The sequence below is a fragment of the Leptinotarsa decemlineata genome, unplaced genomic scaffold (assembly GCF_025532065.1).
Source record: "Leptinotarsa decemlineata unplaced genomic scaffold, Ldec_3_MD MMD2_tig00000199_RagTag_RagTag, whole genome shotgun sequence".
NCBI classification, from domain to species: Eukaryota; Metazoa; Arthropoda; class Insecta; order Coleoptera; family Chrysomelidae; genus Leptinotarsa; species Leptinotarsa decemlineata.
Window position 1 is genome coordinate 2,257,305 of NW_027412544.1, and position 20,907 is coordinate 2,278,211.

Consider the following 20,907-nt stretch of genomic DNA (forward strand, 5'->3'; position numbering starts at 1 on the left):
GGCGGTTCTCCTACCTGTTTTTCTACCTGAGGGTTGTTAATGGCTTCTGGCGGTTCTCCTACCTGCAATGGTTCATTATCAATTTGTGGTTGTCTTTGGTGGTTGTTTTTGATTATTGTTTTCCAAATCCTTGGGATGTTTAGTGAGTCATCCCTTTTGTTGATGAGGCCTTGCTTTTCGATTTCGATAGCTTCCCTGATTTGTCGAATTCTTGGGTTTTGCACCTGTGCTATCTGTTTTGTGGACTCAAAATTAATCTTGTGACCTGTTTGTAGATGGTGTTGAAAGAGGGCAGAGGAGGTTTGTTTTGTTCTTATCGAGTTTTTGTGCTCCTGAGTTCTGGCAGATATACGTCTATTGGTCTGACCGATATATTGTTGACCACAGTCTTCGCATGTGATGCTATATACTCCTTGGTTTTCTAGGGAAATTCCCTCTTTCGGTCTGGGCAGCCAACTGGATATAGTTTTGTGCGGTTTGTAGGTTGTCCGGATGTTTTTACGTCTTAGTATTCTCCCGATTTTGTCGGTCACACCTTTGACATAAGGTAGTGTCACAGATTGTCTGTCGTGTGGAGAGTCTTCTGTCGATCTAGTGGATGTTTTTTTGGTTCTTCTTTGTCTGCCGATGGTCTTTTGAATGATCTTTGGTCCGTAGCCATTTTGTCGCAGAGCCTTTGTTGTCTCCCTCAATTCTGTTGCCCTGGAATAGTCCCTGTTAGGAATAGATTTGAACAAAATGTGAATTATTGTATGGAAGCAAATAGGTCACATTTTCAGCACTTGCTGAAGTAGGATTCTACTGAGCCAATTACACATTTCAAAGTACTGGGTTGTAGTTGTTTTTCTTCATAATACCTACATGTTTGAGTGAAATACAACAAATAAGGTATCATTGGAAAAATAATTTTGTGCCCTTTCAAATGATGTATCACTCGACCCCACTTTCCATTTAAAATTTTAGGGTTGTTACTCACCCTCGCTAGAGGGTTGAAAGCACAGGTAGAAAAATACATCTAAAATGTGTCCCCCTCAAAAGCAAAATTGACCTGTCCGAGCATTTTTGCGTTAAGTTTCAAAAAAAGGAGAAAAGCAAGGTGCATACTTTTCGTTGGACCACTCTGTATATATTGATAAATGACACAGGAGTATAGAGGGTAAACCTCAGAAATGTCTCCTCATTGACTGAATGGAAAAATTAATTTGATAAAACGGTAATTGCAATTTTTATTTCAGATCGAACAAACTCAAGCCATTTTGGCTATCCATCACCGAGAAGGAAACACTCCCAGTGCTGGACTTTTTGTCAGCGGCCCTCCTGTCTGCCGAATACGACCGTGCCTTAAATCGGGCGCTCGCGATGGCCGAGTGCCCAGTTGTGCCCTTTTTCGGAGCCTTCCTCAGGGAGCTGAGGGAGATACTCTCCGCCAGGGAAGGGGGAGGTGGTGTTGGCGGGACGGGAGAACATCCACAGCCTTCGATGGGCAAGCCGCCCAAGGGCGGAGGGCATAGGGACCAACAGCATCAGCAAAGACAAGTGGTAGGTGAGATTTCATCAAATTTTTTTTAGTTTTTCATGTGTATGAAAGCGCTGCTTTCATCAATAATCCAACTACTTCTGATTCAACTTCAAAAAGAGACTTGTGAGCTTCGAAGCTCACAGCTCAACGAGTCAATAACTTGAAAAATTAGATATAATTGAACGATGCTTGATGAAAATCCATACTAACACTAACTGATACAATTTATCACTACAAAAGTTTTACAGCAGTCGGTCGGTAGTCGATCGGTTCGACGTGGGTGCTCTGTTTACTCACTCAATCGACTGCCGTGTTAGTCAGTGGTTCAAGCCTCAGACTGAACGATCGACCTGAATGATAAATGATTTATAGGTGCAACCGTTTCATTATGAAACGGTAAATAATTTATAGGTGCAACCGTTTCATTCTCCTATATATTAGCTACCACCTACTGTTCAATCAAATAGTTGATTAATTCAATTACCTAAAAAACCAGACATAATTCACTGAGTTCTAGTGAAAACAGGCAAATGAATTGATAATACGTAGTCATTAATATTAGGTATGATTTCTTGCTAAGAATCAATCACGCACAGGCAATTGGTTCGAATAAATCTGATCGTTCATTGAATATTGTGTATTGTTGAAATGAACAATTTCGATACTTTTCTGGAAGTGAAGTCTCAAACTTTTCTTCTGGAAATGAAGAGTTGTGAATACATGACAAAACTCATTTCCTCCTGAAATGTGATGAGTAGTATACGTTGTGTTTATTTCATTCTAGAAGCTGTTTATATGTTCTTTCATGCGTGCTTCAAATGTTCTTACGATTTGACCTATGGAAAACTTCGGGTATTATCCATATGACAATTCATAATTTCCTGCTCTAGTTTGTAAGAACTGTGAAATATTTACAAGATGAAGTATTTTAATTTTCTTCCTAATCTTTCAAAAACAGGTAAATTTCTTTTATGGCTTTCATGGTCCACTAGACTGCTACCATTTGAATAGATTCAAATCACTTGAGAAAGCTACTATGCTAGCGAAACATGCTGTGATATATATTTCAAATAAAGTTTGTGGAGATCAAATCATGAGGTGTAGTTTATGAAATTACTATGGATCTTCATCAAGTAACGGCCGAATCAATCAGAAAAAAACTGTAACTCCGTGTTGGTATAGATGGATGGAATAATTTTGATTGATAACATTCTTAACTTTTTATAAAACGAATCATGATCAAGAGAGGTTATGAAAAGTTTAAAAAAATTATATAGTGAAGTCATAAAGGAAATTCATGTGATTTCAAGTGAAGAGGACGAAAATTGGAAAATTTTTTCAACCTAACATAACTATTTCTGAGTTCATACAAAATGAAGGAGTGAAAACTGTTCACAAAACTAATAATAAATCAAACATGCATAAAAAATAGCAAAGATACGAGTTTGGTATTGAATTATTATTATTACATGTATTTATAAAAGCAAACCCTAGAGAAAATGGGCGATTGATATAGATATATGGAAACGTTTGTCAAAACGATTCTTATTATTGAATTTTCATCAGAGGAAACATAGGTATTGATAATACACTTAAGTTTTTGGAAAACTTGTCTGCGAAACATCAATATCAAAATTCTTTCCTTTGAAGATGGTCGAGATATAATGTATTTTGAGATACTCGGGCAATACATTTTAGTGCTTATATTTGTAAATAGTATTAACAATATCGATATTATCTTTTCCCAAAAAGTAGTGAATAATATTCTTAGTACATATACTACAAAAAAAAACATTGAATATAAAATCTAAAAGTATAAAATCTCTAAAGGTGTACATAATGTAAAACAATTAAAACGTAAAAATTTAAATGTGTAAACGTATAAAGAGATTAATGTTATAATATAAAATAAAAACTCGTCTTAAATTAAAAGTATTCAAAATGCTAGGTAGGGATGAAAAATATATATGAAAATTGAGACATTAATTCAGTAGAATTTGGTTACAGTAATGTTATATTTTCATTTTTGAGTCATTTGATTACTGAAATTTTGAATATCTTAAACATATATTCCGTTTTTATATGATATTGAATAATTTGGGTCCAATGTATGTAATTGATCTTTGTCCAATAGCTTTGTTCATTTTAGGTTTATCCAGGTTACTCGCTTTGAGTCGATTTTCATATCCATGTTGCTGATTTTTGAACTTATTTCTGTTGTGAAATATAAATAATAATAATTGTTTAAAATAAAGATATCTCAAACTCATCAGATCACAATATTGGAATATTTGTGCCGATGAGAAACAAAAATTTAAATCATAGATAATTTTGAGAAATCGTTTCTGTAGTACCACAAGCGTTTGTACATTTGTACTATAGACCCTACCACATCCTAGATTTCCATACATTAAGAGTGACTGAACTAACGAAAAATATGTAGTGCGCAAATACTCAGAATGTTTTTAAGTGTTCTAAAAACATTCAAAAGGGCTCTGAGTCTTTTACAGAGATAGTCTATATATATTTTCCAATCAAGATTATGGTCAATGTGTATTCCAAGATATTTTACTGAACTGGATTTTTTTCAATGTTATGTTCTTATTTCTGCTAGTTAAATGAATATTGATGTTTTGTGCATTGGGAAAACCATGACTGTTACTACAAAATGAAATGTAAGATGTTTTATCAATATTTATTGTCAGTAAACTATTATCAATGCAATTTACTATAGTGTCAATATTGTTTCTTGTATGAGATATTACATCTTCCCAGGTTGCTCCATCAATTATTGGTACTGTATCATCAGCATATGAGACCACTTGCCCAGAAAGTTCAATGGATAACATATCATTCTAATATAATATAAATAGGATTACCCCTTAAACAGTGCCCTGGGGTACTCCGTATTTAATTTCTTCGGTATATTAATAAATTTCCTCCTCGGAACTTACTATTGAAAATGCTGGCTTCTACAACGTTTTTAATTTTATTATGAATAATCGTGTGCCGTTGTAGAGTCGTGGTGGATTCAAATTACGGAGTGATTCAACCTTCAGTTGTAAATTATGCAATGGCATGCCTAGCAAATCCAAAACTCTGTTGGACGATTCACAGCTTTGATGGCATCGCGAATGGATCGCTGGATGAACAATAATAGTAGCCGAAAACTGCGTAGACAGAGAATGCTTATCGTGTGAGAGAAACCGGAGACCGGCTTCGTTCTCATCCCTACTTCGTGTTGTTTACTGAGTGAGAAGTGACACCGGTAGACGCCTGGTGGGAATAACTGATCTACGTTCAGGGTTAAAAAAAATGAAGTTCTAAAATGACTATTAAAAATAGGAGTTGGTTATAGAAATTGAGGGTTTCACGTTTTTTTTAATCCCACATCATAAAAAAAAAAACAAAAATTTTTGTCAAAAAAAATGTTTGGGGTGGAACACCCTTATAACTTAGGGTATGAATAATAGAATACAGGCTGATTCACGGTGGATGGCACATTAGACGTTTCTGGTGAACCAGACAACGGATCACTTTGAAAATTCAATGGAGGGCATATTCGGACATTCTCTAGCCAACTAAAACTATTTTCGACAATGCTGTGTTGCCGCTTCTATTAGAAAGCAGTAGCAACTTTGATTTTTCAAATGGAACACTCCGTATATAATATTATTTTTGGAATCTCCAACAATTGCCCGACAACTTTTCTTGATATTTCCCTATACCTATCTGTTACCGTTTTCGAAATAAAAATTAATTTCAATTTTTTTCTTCGAAAATCATGACTTCTAAAAATGCCGATATCTTTTAGTTAAGAAGTACTATGATATCGAAATATGGTTTGGAGTTAGGTGATACTTGGACACTTCCCACACGTCAGCCTAATCTCCGTTACTTCAATACAGGGTGGTAAAAAAATACAGTTTTTTCGTTTGCTTGAAAAAGTTGCTGAAATTTGATTATTTTAAATGGAACACCCTGTATATTATTGAAAATTCGGAAAGCTGCTGAAATTTGCTTTTTTTCTATGCATATCATACCTATACCTAACTAGTCAAGTTTCGGACTTATGAACATTTATTTGTGAAAATGTCCCTTCAGAATGGTATTTCCATTCGGTATTTGGTAAGCAGGCCATGATTACTATTTGACAGTAGCGTTGTGACATTCTTCTAATAATATCGACATTTTCGTCACTTCAGAAGTTGCAAATACCTTCAAAATGATGGAACAAAACTATTCAAACGAAGTTCTTATGAATTTGTTTATTATTTTTGGACAGTGTGACAAAATTATCAGCAGAACATGTAGAAAGTTCAATGAAATGTATCCGAATCTACCGCCAATGAACCTCAAGAAATTTATACGAATTCAGAACAATTTCAATATGTTTGGATAAACTTTAAAAAAGCACCAAGAAACTTGAAATTGGAAATATTGATATGAATAATTATAAAAAAGTAAAACAATCATGTGGAATATTTCAAAATATGTTCGAATCGCTGGCCGTTCACTTCCAAGTACTTTAAAATGCGGGTGTTGACTGCTTTCGTGGTGGCAGATCTGATTTCATTGGGATCCAAATCTTCAAATGTTTGGGCAATCCTTTCTAACAATTCATCTCTCGAACGCACGGGTATTTTGTAAACTTTTTCTTCAAACATTCCCCACAAATAAAAATCTAATGGATTAAGATCGGGTGATCTCGCTGGCCAATTCCATGGTCCCAAGCGCCTCATCCACCGATCGTCAAATAGTCTATCCAGTTCTGCGCTCACTTCTCTTGTGCAATGTGCAGGAGCTCCGTCTAGTTGGTACCAACACTTTCGATAATCTTCGAGTGGCAGATTATCCATGAAACTGTCTACAGTATTCTCCAAAATATTCAGGTAGCTTCTGGATGTTAATGACTCCTCGTATATCACGTACCTCAATTTGTTGTCCATCAACATGCAGAAGACATTAAAACTAAATTTTTCTTGAAATCCGGCTTCTTTTGTGACGTGAGGATTTTCACTGGACCAATAATGACGATTTTTTCTATTGAAAATCCCTTCTCTCGAAAATTTCGATTCATCAGTCCAAATAATTTTATTTAAAAAAAAGTGGATCTTCTTGAATGCGTGTCAACAACATTTCACAAAATTCTACTCTCTGTTGAGGATCTTGAGGCTTCATTGCTTGACTTTTGGTGAATTTATAATCATGCATTTTATGTCTTCGCAAGATTCTTTGAACCGATGAATATTTTATACCCAAATCTTCTTCAGCACTTCTTATCGATGACTCGGGAAATGCGTGAAAATATGCTAAGACATTAATCTGGTTGTCTTCGAAAGTTACGGGTCGAGGCAAGTTTCTTGGTGCTTTTAAAGTTGATCCAAATGCATTGAAATTGTTCTGAATTCGTATAAATTTCTTGAGGTTCATTGGCGGTAGATTCGGATACATTTCATTGAACTTTCTACATGTTCTGCTGATAATTTTGTCACACTGTCCAAAAATAATAAACAAATTCATAAGAACTTCGTTTGAATAGTTTTGTTCCATCGTTTTGAAGGTATTTGCAACTTCTGAAGTGACGAAAATGTCGATATTATTAGGAGAATGTCACAACGCTACTGTCAAATAGTAATCATGGCCTGCTTACCAAATACCGAATGGAAATACCATTCTGAAGGGACATTTTCACAAATAAATGTTCATAAGTCCGAAACTTGACTAGTTAGGTATAGGTATGATATACATAGAAAGAAAGCAAATTTCAGCAGCTTTCCGAATTTTCAATAATATACAGGGTGTTCTCTTTAAAATAATCAAATTTCAGCAACTTTTTCAAGCAAACGAAAAAACTGTATTTTTTTATCACCCTGTATTGAAGTAACGGAGATTAGGCTGACGTGTGGGAAGTGTCCAAGTATCACCTAACTCCAAACCAAATTTCGATATCATAGTACTTCTTAACTAAAAGATATCGGCATTTTTGGAAGTCATGATTTTGGAAGAAAAAAATTGAAATTAATTTTTAGTCCGAAAACAGTAACAGATAGGTATAGGGAAATATCAAGAAAAGTTGTCGGGCAATTGTTGGAAATTCCAAAAATAATATTATATACAGAGTGTTCCATTTGAAAAATCAAAGTTGCTACTGCTTTCTAATAGAAGCAGCAACACCGCATTGTCGAAAATATTTCAGTTGGCTAGAGAATGTCCGAATATGCCCTCCATTAAATTTTCAAAGTGATCCGTTGTCTGGTTCACCAGAAACGTCTAATGTGCCATCCATCGTGAATCAGCCTGTATAACCTTTTCGAATATACATATAAAATTTCATGAAAATTGGTCAAGCCTTTTCCGAGGAGTATGGCAAACTAACATTGTGACACGATAATTTCATATATCAGATACTTATCTTTCAAATAAAATCACACTTTGTACAACTCATCGTTACCCGAAGACAAAATGTAGTATAATGCATATTCATGATAATTCATACAGAGAACATTAATTCAATTGCAATTCTTATGACGATCCAACCAATTGTCTCACAAAATTCATCTTTTACAGTTCATATCAGATTATAACGGAGAAGACCATCACTTCACGACTGTCGGACCTAGGGGTTTTATCAACATAGAGAAAATATATCGCACCCAGGCAGTCATGGACCATATATCTATGTGCCATCAGCATTATCATAGTCGGAATCGTCTTTCGCCGACAGTTAGACTCATCGATTATCTTAAGTAAGTAATTTTTTGTTAACGGCTGTTCTTGAGGTTTGTCTTATTCTCTACGTTATGAGGAATTTTACTTTAGAGGGTTTCTGAAAATGTATTTCAGTTGTGAAATGATTGATATCAATTATTAGAACTTGTATCTTTATAATCACCACTGTATAAAACCCTTCATTGGACAATTTTATTTTGGGTTTTCTTATTAGTCAGTGGGCTATGCTTGAAGACTGGCAGTAAACAAATCTAAAGCAAATGAACTTCAAACGTTCAAGCCAGTCTTGAGATACCTACACAGTATGTTTAATGGACTGACGCCTATCAGAAAACAACTACTCCCCTGGCTAATACCACGAAGGGCATTGGATTATATACGACAGTCGTCAGTGCAGGAATCTTCACAGAAATTTTCCTGCATATGCAATTGGCAATACAACTGAAAGAGTCGACCTTCAATTCTGGAACGGGCACACTTGCAGACCGGTTTCGGGCTTATTAGCCACTCGTCAGTGCAAGATAGTGACCATCATCGACCTAAAGTCAATGATATTTCTGCCAGTCTTCAAGCATGGTCCACTGACTAATAAGAAAGTTTTTCTTTCTTATTCAGAGGAAGCGGGCAAATTACGGATATGCAGTTTGTTAGTACCTCGTCCACTAGATGGAGTGACATTTTGTGATGTTTGCTCCAACTTCGGAAGAGGAATGAAATACTCTGAAAGAATTCCGATTTTCAATTGTGGAATATCATTGACTTTAGGTCGATGATGGTCACTATCTTGCACTGATGAGTGGCTAATAACCCGAAACCGGTCTGCAAGTGTGCCGTTCCAGAATTGAAAGTCAACTCTTTCAGTTGTATTGCCAATTACATATGCAGGAAATTTTCTGTGAAGATTCCTGCACTGACGCCTGTCGGATATGATCTAACGCCCTTCGTGGTATTAGCCAGGGGAGTAGTTGTTTTCTGATAGGCATCAGTCCATTGAACCTACTGTGTATATCGAGAGTGGGAATGTTGTCCTGGATATGTTTTAAGCAACTGTTTCTCTCAGTAGAACAAAAGGAATTTGAATTTAGAAATTGTTGACAAGGTCTAATACTCCTAATTTCAGTTTTTAGTTCACTCTTAGTCCATCTTCAAATTTCATTTCAAGACCAGAAAAACCAATAGGAGGAGCGTCCATACACCACACTTTTACTTTCACTTTCCATTTTGATTTAACAAAAAATATTTTCTGATCAGGCGTTGGTCGACATTGTAGACAAATTAAATTCCGAAGGTCTATTTTTCCTTTTATACTGTTGAATATCATTCAGTCAATCAGGCCTATAAAAGCTCAATGTTTTACATACTTCCCTATACTTTCAAGTGATCAATCTGTATTGCTGATAATCTAGCTTTCCATCATTCTCGTCTAGATTGGAGCTGAACTCCGCCAACAGCTTCAATTCTTGTATATTCCATAGGTTTATTTATATTTGAAGCAACGGCTACATGCATTATTTTTTTTTAACCTTAAATGTTGCCCCGGTCGAATCTTGTCCCAACGTTCCGTTTAGCACATTCGGAAGGCGCGCCAGCATTACCAACGAATAACAACTCCTCACACCGTGAGGTAGATGATCATTGGGTACAAGAATCGTGTGCCCTAGGTCGACGCAATGAACCATGAATGACAGCTTTCTGTATCAATCCGATCAAGATTTTTACGGTAAGCCGGCATAATCTTGAGATGAGATAGGAGAGAGGGCGTTATTCCACCAATTAATCCGATAATCAGAACAATAATCCTAACGGAGATGTCTGAATGGAGTATGCGGAGTTGGAAAAGGATATTTGGATATTTCATCTTATTTTCTCCTCTTTCAGTACGATATTTGTCCCACCCGGAGCTGACTCCACGACGAATATAATTTTGCTGTGATATTCGAGGATGACAGGAATTTGGATCCCCTTCTTTGCATAATCCGCGACCATGAGTGAGAAGGAACTGTAGCATTTCTCTTCACGGCAACTGAAGGAGCCGTTAGTGAACTTGGTTTGATTTTCCACACTGAATGGCGTGATCACAACTCTGTAAATAAATTGGAACCCGTTCAGCAAAAGGCCCATATGGAAGTTTCAGAGATCACTGTGGTAACCCAACATGGGGTCTTCTTCCACAACATTGTAGGCATCAGCTCGTAAAAGCACCGGATCTTGGCTCTCCTCAAATCGAGGGGGCTATATTTGGAAACTGAGGAATTTACCATGGCCTGCCACGATGGTATTTTGAACGTATGGGGATGAGAACTGATTAACGGAAAAACAGATTTTAAACAGGTTTTAAACACCTTAGTTTAACGTAGTCGCGTAATGGATGAGGAGGTTCCTGACAACAGGTGCAAGTCCTGCCGGAATATGGTTTTGGGTGATTGAAAAGTGGTCTATTCAACAATACAATAATATTTCAACTTTTCAAATAGATTTTTAACATCCCCTGATCAGATTCACCAGTCAAATGGCTTTCATAATCCACATAATGAGTTTGAATAGGGCTAATTGGATACCGAAGCAGTGACCCTAGCCCAAATATCTCATCCATTGAAATATTGCCAAAAAATATTTCATTTGTAAAATTTTGTGGTCTTTTTCTACTGTTTCAGTTTTCTTTCAACTCAAATAATATTCATGACTCAAATACGTCTTCGAGTTGAACAGTTTTCAAAACAGTTTTCAAATAATTGCAATAAACGTTACATTTTGTTTCATTTCTCTCATGATATGTAATTTTTCTATATTTTCAGGTCGTCAACCGTAAACGTACAACGCGTTCTAGCGTTCAGGCCCCCAGAAAAAGTCGAATTGGATGCCGAATATGACTGTGATGTAGACGAATACCACCCTGTACAGCCCCTAGTGCACGACCATGGCGTTAGCTTCGTCTGTCTGTCGTCACCTCTAACGAAAATCGATCAACACGTTATACAGGTAACTAAACCACATTGGATACTTGTAAAGACATTTTTCAGCTGTAAAAAGTTAAACATATTTGTTTTTTACTGTTGAATAATAAAAGTAATCACAATTCAGAAATTACTTTCTTTCCAGAAAGTTGCTGTCGTAGATTTCGGACAAAGGAGACCTCAACTTGTTTATTATTTTATTTAATATTTTCACATATTATGAAAGTGTATTATAAAATGTAACTCTCACAAATCGAAGCCACAGCCAACTAGAAAAATACTGTATTTATTAGAAAAATACATCCATGACTATACATATACTCACTTTCTTCTCAATCAACTCTAGTGAATGAAGAATGTCATAATGTCATGTATTCATGAAATATATACATCAAATTAAATTTTTCATACCAATTACCATAACTTAAATCATTAATTTTTATTTTATATGGGCCTATATCTATTGACACAGTTCAGGTATTTTCACTCATGAAATAAATTTTTCTACCAAATGTAGTAGAAAAATATCAAAAAACTATGGAGTATGCTCCAAATTATCACTTTTTATATATTTTGCTCATACCGTTTACCTTAACTTAAATCAGTAATTTTCATTTCATATGAACCTATATCTATAGACACAGTTCAGGCATTTTCCCTCATGAAATAAATTTTTCTACAAACTGTAGCGTATGAAAAATACCAGAAAACTATGAAGTATGCTCCTAATTATCAGTTTTCACATATTTTGCTCAACTGAAATTGCTATTTTTCATTTTATTGGACTTTATATTCATTGATACATATTAATACCTGTGAAATATATCAGCAGGAAAATTCTGTGCTCAGTGGTCCAATCTACCATGTTGTATGCCGCGACAGCATGGGCAACGGCGATTGAGGTGGAGAAACATTGATTGTTTTTGCTAAATGCAAAGAATGGCAATATATGTAACCAGGTCATACAGAACTACCTCAACAAGAGCGCTATTGATTATAGCACGCATCCCTTCTATCCAACTCCGTGTGAAGATTAGAATAGATGGAGGATCAATCAAGGAAAATGCGGCACATCAAAATATGCTGAAATGGTGGCAAGAAAGGTGAAATATTGCCGTAGAAACGAAGAGATGGACCAGAATACTGATCACTGATATCCAAATCTGGGTGCCAAGAAAACAAGGCAAAACAACTGCCTTCGAGGCATGTTTGTTTCCAAGTGAAGAAGACAAGTTTTCTGTGAGGAAAAGAATACGGTGGAGCATACATTTTTCAGGTGCATAAGATGGGAAGAAACCGTATCAACACCAATCAATTAATGCTGGATAAGTTGTGAATATAATGCTGGTGAGCAAAGAAATTGGAATGCCATCGACAATCTGGCACAGAAGATTATCAACACAAAGAACAAAAATATTGAAGCACAGGAAAAAAATCTACGATAAGGCAAGCAAAAAAACATAAAAAACTTCCTCTTTCTGAAGTAATGCCATAAGCAGTTTCGGTAATAGCATCAAGAGTAGCTAAGGGGAGTTTTTAGCTGACACTACCACAGAGGCAGTCCGGAGGATTTTCCGGTCTCGAAAAAAAACACAATAATGTGATTTTCAGTATTCCAAATATCGAATTTCATTGTCTTTCCATGTTTATGGGACAATTCATCATAAATAAGTACCTATTACACGTTCAATTAACGACATAAACTGTAGCCATTTGTCATTGATTGAATCAATTCAGGATTGTGAGGAGCTTATTTTATGACCTACTGTTTCCAACAAAATGAAAAATTACCTCGTTATTATAATTTACGAACAATTCGTTTAGCATCAAGCTTTGGACTCACCATTCATTTGTTCCAGAAACAAAACCTTATAATAATAGATCATCGACTGAAAATATCGCTAATTACAAAATGATCATGAAGTCTCCTTAGTCTTTTGATTATCTTTCCCCATGTATATGATGAAATGAAACAATCAACATCTGTTCGAATTTTCATCAAATCTTCGATCATGTCAATAAAATACCATCATCGCTCGTACATCTAATGAGAACAGCAGACAGAACAAAACGGAAAGTTGGAGAATTGGGTCAAAGCCATTACTCGTCTGGCATAAAACCTTTAGTGGAAAGAGAGCTTATCATGTGGAAAATGATTTGAATCATGCGATATTAGCTGGCTCTCCAACCGACAATAATGTATAAAATATAGGGGTATAATTCAAAAACGAAATTAAAAATTTTGTTACGCGAAAAAATGGATTAGTGAAAGTAGATAATACATGACAGAAAATATGTCTACAAAAAACTATTTCCTCTTTTCTGGTTTATAAATTAGGTGTTCCTGAATATCTGTTTAAAAATCCCTTCATGGCCATGTTCGATTAGAACTATAATATCCGCCAATCAATATATAATTGTAATTTTGTATGTATATTTTGGTTCTTTCAATTTCAATTGTTCTCTTCCAATTGTCTTATTGAAAAGTCATGAACGCTGCAATGTTGGAATTGTGTTAACATGAATATGAGGAAGACGTTGATGAGGGGAGATGTAGCTTAATATCACTTTTCTTCAAGGATGTCGCGGCAAGATTCACGTAATTCAAAGGACAGTTAATATTTTTGATCAATTTAGATTTCATCTGGTACTAAAACTGTTACCATTAGAGAGGTGGAATGTGAGGCATATCGCAAATCGAGGAAAGATCTCGAATGTAAATTTATAATTGGATTGAAAGGGTTGAGTATTCGGAATGAAGCATCTGAAGGTGCGATAGTTCAATAAACTGAATTTTTTTTCTTTGATATCATAGAGATTGCACAGTATCTGCCACTATTTCGAATTCAAGGTCAATATCATTCTCTTATAAGAATCATCCGCAGAATGAAGAAGTCAAGAATGGAGAAAATCAACTGACTTCAGAGTATTCTAGGCTCTCTAACCGTGAGTTCTGAGGTTTGAAAATAGCAAAAGCGTCTCTAATATCATAGAACTGCAATCATCAGTTACCAGCTGAATTCGTGGAAAATCTTACGACTGGTTCAATTCATATTTGAAAAACAGAAGACAGACAGTAGAACTCAATCGAAAAGACAAAACGACAAGATCGGGTGCTGTGGATGTGTCTATGGGTGTCCCACAGGGTAACATTCTCGATTCAATATTATTTATTATATTTATCAACGATATTAATGAAGTTATAGCAGACATAAACACAGCTCACATGAGCAATTATGCTAATGATACCAACCTTTTATTAACAGGTGCAAACTTACCTGATACTATAAAATAATAGAACAATTCAAAGATTATTTTTTAGAGAATAAGTTAGTTCTGAACGATTGAAAAACAAATTGTATCATGTTCAAAATCAATAACCACTAAACATAATTATGCACTATCAAAAAAATCATTTGCAATACTTCAGTGGAGTTTCTAGGCATATACATTGATGACACTTTAAGTTGGACTAGTCAGAGAAACAGCTTTTGCCATAAACTATCCTCGGTAACATACGCCATGAGAGTTATAAAAAAAAATGTTGATCTAGAAGCACTACTTACAGTATATTATGCGAATTTTTACTACGCTATGAGACAAGGGATGATCATCTGGGGCTCATGTCATGGATTGAATAGAGTTTTCCTCAAAAAATATTATCAGACTAATCTTCATTATGAATACAGGAGATTCCTGCAGAGGAGCCTTTAAGATCAACAAAGTACTTACTGTGTAAGCAATCTATATCTATGAATCAATAAAATTTATCGTCAATCATCAAGGCCATTTTGACATACTGACAATACTGATGAATATTTTCTGGCCTGTGAAAATATAAGAACCAAATTTTATCTAGATTTGCGCTATGTATTTATAGAAATCATCTCTACTTTCAATAATCATGCGCAATATGACGCAAATTTCAAAATGTTTGTAATCGTGTTTGAAACTTGAAGCCATTCATTTTGAATATTCCATTTTAAGATATGTACCAGTATACATGTTTGCAGTGACGGCTCGTGCATTGGAGAACAGGAGAGGCGAAAGTCATAAAGACTATATACACACAGAAAAGCCCACCGGAGGCGCGAAAATTTTTATGTTGTTGTACGCTTTGTCTAAAGTTAGGGCACGGGCATGACAATGCGTGAAAAGTGCATGAGGAATTATGGACTTTGGACTTTATTTCAGTTTGAAAACCATTTAAATGGCCGGCCATGACCGCAGCCCCATCACAGGTTTGCGCAATTAACTATTGCCGAATATTATAGGTGACACACGTACGAATTAAAAAATTAAACAAATCGTCAGCTGTCCGCCCAGATGAAACATCATGAAAATCCATAAAACGTTCTACCATATTACCATCTTTGACATATCTAAAAACGATTGAAAGTTGTGATGGTCGGTCGGTAGCCAAGCGGTTCGGCGTAGGTGCTTTGTTCACTCACTCTAATTGACTGCCGTGTTGGTCAGTGGTTCAAGCCCTAGTCTGAACGATCGATCTTCACTTGCTATCGTCCATCATGTGTTAGGAATCACACGTTAAAAGGTAAGACCTGGTTAATCCTTAGCTCGCACAAGTTTCGACTTCTGAGGGTTGTCGTTTATAGGGTGCGCCAGCTGGTTAACGAAAAAACAGATTTTAAACAGATTTTTTTTAAACAGGTAATATCGGTAGTTTCATCAATTTTCCATACAAAAAAAGAAACACTTTCAATCTCCTTGCTTATATTTTCCTTAATAATATATGCCATACTTTCTATAAACTCATTTTGGATGGTTTTTGAGGTGCCCGAAAAAACGCTACCGCCAAATTGTGAATCATATTTGCCCCATAACATTTAAAGTTCCTTGTAATTGCCGCGATTAATCGAATCTTCTGTTTCATCGTGTCCGCGAAAAGCTAATTCTTGGGAACCCAAATAAATCGTAATATCGATAAGTCTTTTTAAATTCGACCGATTTTCCCTAACCTGATTATTAAAAGAAATTATGGCCTCTTTTTGAGCTGTATCTAAAGCTGTTGTTATATTTTGTTTGCTAAATAATTTTAATTAACAAGACAAAATAATATGCTCCTTAGATTTAAAATGTCTTTCTGTAAATTTTTTAAATCGGAGTATCCTATTTTAGACCACGTTTGGTATTCGATTTGTACGGAAAATAAAACACAGGGGCAACAAAAAAGTTTTTCTCGTTTGATGGATCCGGTTAACCAATCGCATTTATCGTACCAACTAATATTTAATCCTCGATTTTATCGATTATCTGACGCTTTAATTGAAATCAGATTTGGTTAAGGCCTTCCCAGAGTTTTAAGAATGTAAAATTTATTATCATAAGATGAAGACTGAAAATTATTTGTCAGGAACCAATCGACTATGTCGTCAGATTTTTTAATTTCTTCCAACTTATCCATAATAAATAAAAAAAAACTTACCAAAAAGTGAAAATCTGAAAACACCTTGAAATTGCAATAAAATACTTTAAAAACACATTAAAAATATTACCAAAAAGCACTGCTATAATACAATACTGCCTGTTTTAAAAACAAATAAGAAATATTATCAAGAAACACTAAAATGATTTATCGAAATATTTCTCAGTTCCGGTCCGTCATGGCATCCCGTCCGAATAATTAAATAAAAAACAAACGCAGTTGTACACTAACGGAGACCAACTGGAGGCTAGCCTCCTCTAACGCTATAATTTCTGCAACTGAAATTACAAATCGGGACGTATGTCGCTGGTTGGATCGGTCTCGTGGAGCCTTTGTTTTTTAAAGCGGTCGGAGGCTTGGCTCCCTTGCAACGTATGTCATTTATTATTTCGGGTTGATGGTTTATTCGTTATTCGTTCATGGGCGGTGCGTTTGAGTTTTGTTGATGCAGGATACAGTGTGGTACGTACTACCTAGTGAGTGATAGTGTTTTTTCGGGCATATTATTTTAAAAATTAATGGTAAAGTAATGATACCCAAGCATTTTTAGGAAAAAAATAATCATAATTATTTGTCAGTATCTTTTAATTCATTGCGATGAATAGCCTCAAATTTTATGGGGAGGCTAAGCCTCCCTTGCCTCGTCTGACGAGCCGCCGCTGCTAATTTGATATTTTTTACAATTTTCCTTTTGACGTATTTCTCAGACAAAAATATTCTGCCACTCCTGTGAATGATTTTAAAATACTCTGTTGAAATAAATGTATCTACCTATCTATCTAAAAAATTAAGATAAAAATACTGTTGAAAATTAGAAAAAGTAGGTTGATTTATTTGGATTCGTACAGATGAGCATCAAAAACTACCAAGGCTGTTGAAGTCTCTGTGAAACATTGTTACCGTTTTTCCCACAATCAATCACTTCCTTAAAATTGGCGTCAGGCACCATGTGAAATTGAATACCATTATTTTCAAATTGACTAATTTGACTTTATTTGTTTAGTCAGATTCATTTGAAAACATTAAAATTTGCTAAGGAAAACTCAGATATCGTTACAAATATAAAGATAGAATAGAATTACATTGAAATTGGTGTTTTCCAATTTTCTCATGTAACAAAGCTATAAAACTGCTAGTTTTTTTTGTCTATTCAATGTCCGTTGTGAAATTGATAGGGAATGAAATTCATATTTTTCAACGAATATGAATCTAGAGACATCATTTCCACTACCAGGATACAAATAATTGTAGATTATTTTCGAAAGCAGGCTCAAACGTGAAGAATAACAAAAAAAATACCCTTTTAAAAAATGACAATTTGAAAATCTAGTTTCTATTTTTGTCTAGGGAAAAACTTACATGAAAAAACCATACTAATGCAAAACGGCAAGGGGAAACTAAAATAGCACAATAATTCGATACATTTAGTGAGATTACTTTGGAAATTCAGCAAATTTACTTTTAAAAACAACACTGCAGTACACCATCTCAAAAAACAAGTGAAGTTCCGTTTTTTGTGACTCGGTTATATATTTGATATGATATTTATCTTGCACAAAGATGAATGACCTTGACCCAATTTCTGAATTGAATCGCAGGCCTTCAATTTGTGAATTGTAATAATCGGAGTAGTGTAATGATTCTCTGAGCCTGAACGGTTAAATTTACGTCAATAATTTAAAAAAAAGTATGGAGTTTATACCAAGTGTGTTTCATTAAATTTGCAACGATTGGGAATATTTTGAAATGCTTGTTTGGAAGTGATTTCGAAACATTCAATCCTTACTTGAACGACTACGTTCCACCAATACTCAGCAATTAGTAAATTAATATAAGCTCAACAGAAAAATTGAACTGTAAATTCAATATCAGCTAAGTAAATTCTTTATAACTTATATCAAGGCCTCATCAATAATGGATGAGGTTAGTTGGATTTCAGTAACGGAAGGGAAAATCAACGGTACACAACATTCGTCCCGCCAGTTGTTGTTTATGGATGAGCGTAAAGTTCTGAAGTAATAAGCTGCTTACAACATTCTCCGATGTGAACATTTTACGTTGCCGGAACTAAATAAAGTACATATGGTATAGTACAGTATTAAAAGTTTGGAAGGAAATCTGGTGATCTGCAAAATGCAATGAAACTCTGAAATGTTTAATCATAAATGGAATACAAATATTAGCAAAGGTCGACTCCATGCTATTCCTAGCACTAAGACTGGTCAATATTATACATTAAGCAAAACTTCCATTTATTGTGGTCAACAAGAAACAATAGTAACAAAAAATTTTCGGGAATAAAAATGATAATCTGGTTTTGGTTGCAAATATTGAATGTTCATAATATTGAGGTAAAATAGAAGAAAGGGAAATATGAGAACTGAACTGAAAAAACATCTGAAAATTGTTCAAAAAATTGTCCAACTAAATTATTTGTATAACAATTTTATTAATTTTTGGGAGACAGAGTTTTTGGCTTTCTACTACTCCATCTTGATACAAAAAAGTGTGGGAATCTTCCAAAGAAAGGAAGGAAGCAATCAATTTCAAAAGAAGTAACTCTATACATAGATGTGTAGATCATGCGAAGAAATAACTTTCAGACACAAACTGAAGACTCTACTCAGTTTGTATTCGAAACATTTGATATGGAATTGAATCAGATATCATTCACAGGATTACTGCACAATATACTAAAGAAACGAGATATTCTGATGACTCTATATATGAACTTCTCAAGAAATCTTCAAAACTATCAATAACGTCTGACGGATTATTGAGCAGCTTATCTTTGCACAACATTTCATTACCAATACCGTGCGAATATCATTTGTTGTTAATGAATGACCAGAACTTGGAATTCTGAACTATTTAGCTTTCACTTTTCAAGTTAAATTTTTTATGAGCTATTCCAATGGCCCTTTTGATCTTTGCATTGAGACGTACGAATTCATAAAAAAGTTAATGTCCTTTTTTATATCTACGCTTCAGTCCAAATTTTTCTGATTACTACACTATCAAACCCGATTAGATATTTCTTTTAAGGTCATGTAGAGAATATTGGTGCGCAGCAATCAAAAACATTGTATAACTTCTCACAGAAGTATGTTCAGGCGTTTTCAGCACCGCCAAATACAGGGTGTTTCAAATTCGATCCTCACCATTAGGAACTCGGAAACGAGAGATACGAGGATGGTTGAGTTGGGGTAAAGTTGGGCATTCACCCGACTAACAATATGCCGTTGAGAAAGTTCTGTAATTCCGAGTATATCCGGAGATATCCGGAAAAAACAGAAATTCCGGAAAATGGTTCTTATTTTTTTCTGAGTTTATTTTACGAATGATTCGATAATAAATTGAACTTCCACATTGCCACTTTTTTCCTGCTACATAATGGTGGTTTCAGATTTGCTAACCGACATTTCGTCTTCCTGCCACCATCATCAACTTTATTTTTTCTTATAGGCGTTACTTTGGATTCTTTTTGTTTTGAAGAGAACCAGATTTTACCTTTTCAATGATGTATCATAAGTTATATAAAAAAACACAAAGGACTAAAAAGTTGTATTTTCAGTGGCGTACTTTTTTCCCGATATTGTTTAAAAATCTGTTCAAAATGTGTTTTTCCGGTTATCAACTGTCGCCCCCATACGAACGACAACTCTCAGAAGTTGAGAAACTTGTGCGAGCTAAAGACTAACGAGGTCTTACCTTTTAACGTGTGATTCCAAACACGGTGATCCCCACTGAGACTCCACAGGATCTAATAATTTCAATATAGTCAGGGCTAAATAAGCGCCTTGTTACTTCAAATAACTGTAGCAGATTTCAACCAAATTGGTGTACCTAAGGATATTCATAATAATTTATTAATGATTTTTTTTATTTTAAACTTGAACGCTGTGTATCTCAGAAACGAAGCAACTCCAGACATATGTTCATGGGAACTTTTTTTCTTAAAACGACCTAACGAATCACCCTCTGAAGTTTGGTACCGTAGTTAGGAATCACCCTGTTTAGGAGCCTATATATTAACAGAGAGTTTGCTTTCAAAATATTGTAGGCATCTTGAAAACGCAATTGAAAATGGTTCTTCAAGTTGGATTTGAAGCTTGAGCGGCAGGAATGGAATCGAAGGGTTCTTTTGAAGGAACCATAACCTAAAAACAAATGCTACATGATCCAACAACAGGTCTCAACATAGGTCTCAACAGCGAGTAAAAACAGCTCTGTCTAGTATTATACTACGAATGCTT

At 35.0% G+C, this 20,907-nt stretch overlaps 1 protein-coding gene across 5 annotated transcripts in view; it reads left to right on the forward strand.

Moving 5' to 3' along the window:
* The window catches only part of LOC111505101 (1-phosphatidylinositol 4,5-bisphosphate phosphodiesterase epsilon-1), a 702,515-nt gene that overhangs the window by 610,384 nt on the left and 71,224 nt on the right, over positions 1–20,907 (forward strand). For 4 of the 5 annotated variants that reach the window (XM_074172786.1, XM_074172785.1, XM_074172787.1 and 1 more), the window contains exons 8-10: positions 1,236–1,539; positions 8,090–8,268; positions 11,047–11,230. In XM_074172786.1, the coding sequence (XP_074028887.1) occupies positions 1,236–1,539; positions 8,090–8,268; positions 11,047–11,230 (667 nt within the window). Of the gene's footprint in view, positions 1–1,235; positions 1,544–8,089; positions 8,269–11,046; positions 11,231–20,907 lie in introns of those variants that run through there. The other variant, XM_074172790.1, reaches the window with a different exon arrangement.